Source organism: Mastomys coucha, unplaced genomic scaffold (genome assembly GCF_008632895.1).
Source record: "Mastomys coucha isolate ucsf_1 unplaced genomic scaffold, UCSF_Mcou_1 pScaffold13, whole genome shotgun sequence".
Taxonomy (NCBI): Eukaryota; Metazoa; Chordata; class Mammalia; order Rodentia; family Muridae; genus Mastomys; species Mastomys coucha.
In genome coordinates this window covers 57,778,056-57,780,403 of record NW_022196895.1, presented here as the reverse complement: position 1 = coordinate 57,780,403, position 2,348 = coordinate 57,778,056, and the positions used below count along the sequence as shown (strand labels likewise).

Genomic DNA, 2,348 nt, shown 5'->3' with positions numbered 1-2,348 from the left:
AAAAAAAAAAAAAAAGCCAGGTGTAACCCCTGTACCTGAAACCCCAGTACTGCGGGGTGGGGCAGAGACTGCAGGATGGCTGGGACTTGCTGACCATCAACCTAGCTCCAGGGTGAGTAAAAACTGTCTCAAGGAAGTAGGATGAAAAAGCTGGACACCTGATGGCCCTCTCCAGATTCCTTTCCTGTTCAAGCACAGTGGCCTGCACAGGGGCATGTGTGCTTGAGAGCACACACACACACATACACACACACATGCACAAGCACGCAAACACGCACGCACACACATATGCCACATGCACACACAGGAATGCAAAGTTTTGTTTTTTTCACTTTTAGCTGTTAATCACAAAGTAGATGCCACTACCCACATACAAAGCCAAGCTCTCTATAGGTGTAGCCTTGCTTTCTCCTAAAAACAGCAGTCACTCTGCTAGGTGACACTCAGAGCACTTTTCTCCGTTCCACCTGCACCAGGTTGAGAAGACTATGAAAATAATAAGACATATTATGTAAAGCAATGCTTACATGTCCCACCACCAACAGCAACAAATTCTCTCCATTTCTGACTCTCATTCTTTGGTAATATGAAATACAGTTTGACTGTTAAGCATATGGTCTATGTACTATGAGAAACGTTTAATTTATTGCATTGTTCCTCCTATCCCAATATTTATACTTATGGTTTTTCATTGGCAATAATGTCACTTTAAAAACGTGTGCTCATGGATGGAGACACAGCTCAGAGGTTAAGAGGACTGACTGTTCTTTCAGAAGACCTGGGTTCAATTCCCAGCACCCACATGGCAGCTCACACCTTCTGTAACTCCAAGAGTGACCCTTTCTCTCACAGACATACATGCAGACAGAACACCAATGCACATAAAGTAAAAATAAATTCTTTAAAAACATGTGCTTGATGTTTATCAAGACCCGAGGAGAAAGGGGAAATGGACAGTTGTTCCTGGGTACAGAGATTGAATTTGGAGTAATAGAGTGGATGGAATGCTCTGGAGACAAACATCATTAGTGAGCTGTGCATTTTGAAATCACAGTGGAAGTAGATGAACGCTGTAGCCAAGGAACAAAACAGAATTCAAATTGGGCACCTTAAGGTGGAAAAAGATACTTCTGAGACCACTCTGCGCAGTTCAAGTAACTTGCCCAAAATCAGGGGAGTGAGGAATGGAAGAGGGATTGGGGAGAGAGGGACAGAGGGAGGGAGAGGAGACTGGATGGGGGTGGATGAGGAGAGGTGCGAGTGAGAGAGGGGCATGGGGCAGGGAAGGGAGTGGGGTGACAGGACCCAAGTTTTCTCCGGCTTAGTTCACTCATTCCTCTTAGGCGGAGAATGTGAACGGAATCACTCCCACCCTCCGATAGCCAGATGTTTCCTTGAGGACTTACTTTGTTCCAGGCACAATCCTTGCTGTTAGGGACCCAATATCCATCCCAGCTCACCTTAAACAGCGCGTGGACTTCATGGGCGTCATTCTCCAGGGCCCAGAGCCTCCTCCGTGCAGCTTCCTGTAAGGCTGCATTGACACACCTCTTGGAGCGACTCTTCACGCAGAATGAGAGCACCAGGTCTAAAAGAGAACAGAGATGCAAAGCTGGACGGGCGGACGCACAGTAAAGAGCAACAAGAACTCGGGGCGCAGGGTGGGGGCATGTTTCCCCCACAAGCCCTGAATCTGTGTGGTCCAGGGACTATAGATCTGAGTAGGAGAAAGGAGCTTCCAAGCTCCTTCTCAAGTGCGCCCCCTAGAGGCAGGGAAAGACACTGACGGCCAGCGGGTCTCAGGAGAGGTGCACGGTTGGTTATTTCTATGCGGGTGCTAACAGAACCAGCCAGGGCAGACATTGATTCCAGGGGATAACGTGCGAAGATGCGGAACGAAAAACACTTTATAACCACTTATCAGAGAGTGCATACCATGTTTGTTCTTTTGTGATTGGGTTACCTCACTCAGGATGATATTCTCCAGATCCATCCATTTCCCTAAGAATTTCATAAATTTATTGTTTTTAATAGCTGAGTAATACTCCATTGTGTAGATGTACCACAATTTCTGTATCCACTCCTCTGTTGAGGGACATCTGGGTTGTTTCCAGGTTCTGGCTATTATAAATAAGGCTGCTATGAACATGGTGGAGCATGTGTCCTTGTTACATGTTGCAGTATTTTTTGGGTATATGCCCAGGAGTGGTATAGGCGGGTCCTCCGGTAGTACTATGTCCAATTTCCAGAGGAACCACCAAACTGATTTCCAGAGTGGTTGGAAGACCAAAAGGTGAACATTTCATTCCTTCTTAAAAGGGGGAACCAAATACCCACGGAAGGAGTTG

General features: G+C 46.6%; 1 protein-coding gene across 1 annotated transcript in view; it reads right to left on the bottom strand.

Annotated features, from left to right (window-relative positions):
- Sh3tc2 (SH3 domain and tetratricopeptide repeats 2) overlaps nt 1-2,348 on the bottom strand; it is a 67,954-nt gene that overhangs the window by 51,618 nt on the left and 13,988 nt on the right. Inside the window, exon 3 of the mRNA XM_031365832.1 lies at nt 1,461-1,588. Coding sequence (XP_031221692.1) covers nt 1,461-1,588 — 128 coding nt within the window. The remainder of the gene's footprint in view (nt 1-1,460; nt 1,589-2,348) is intronic.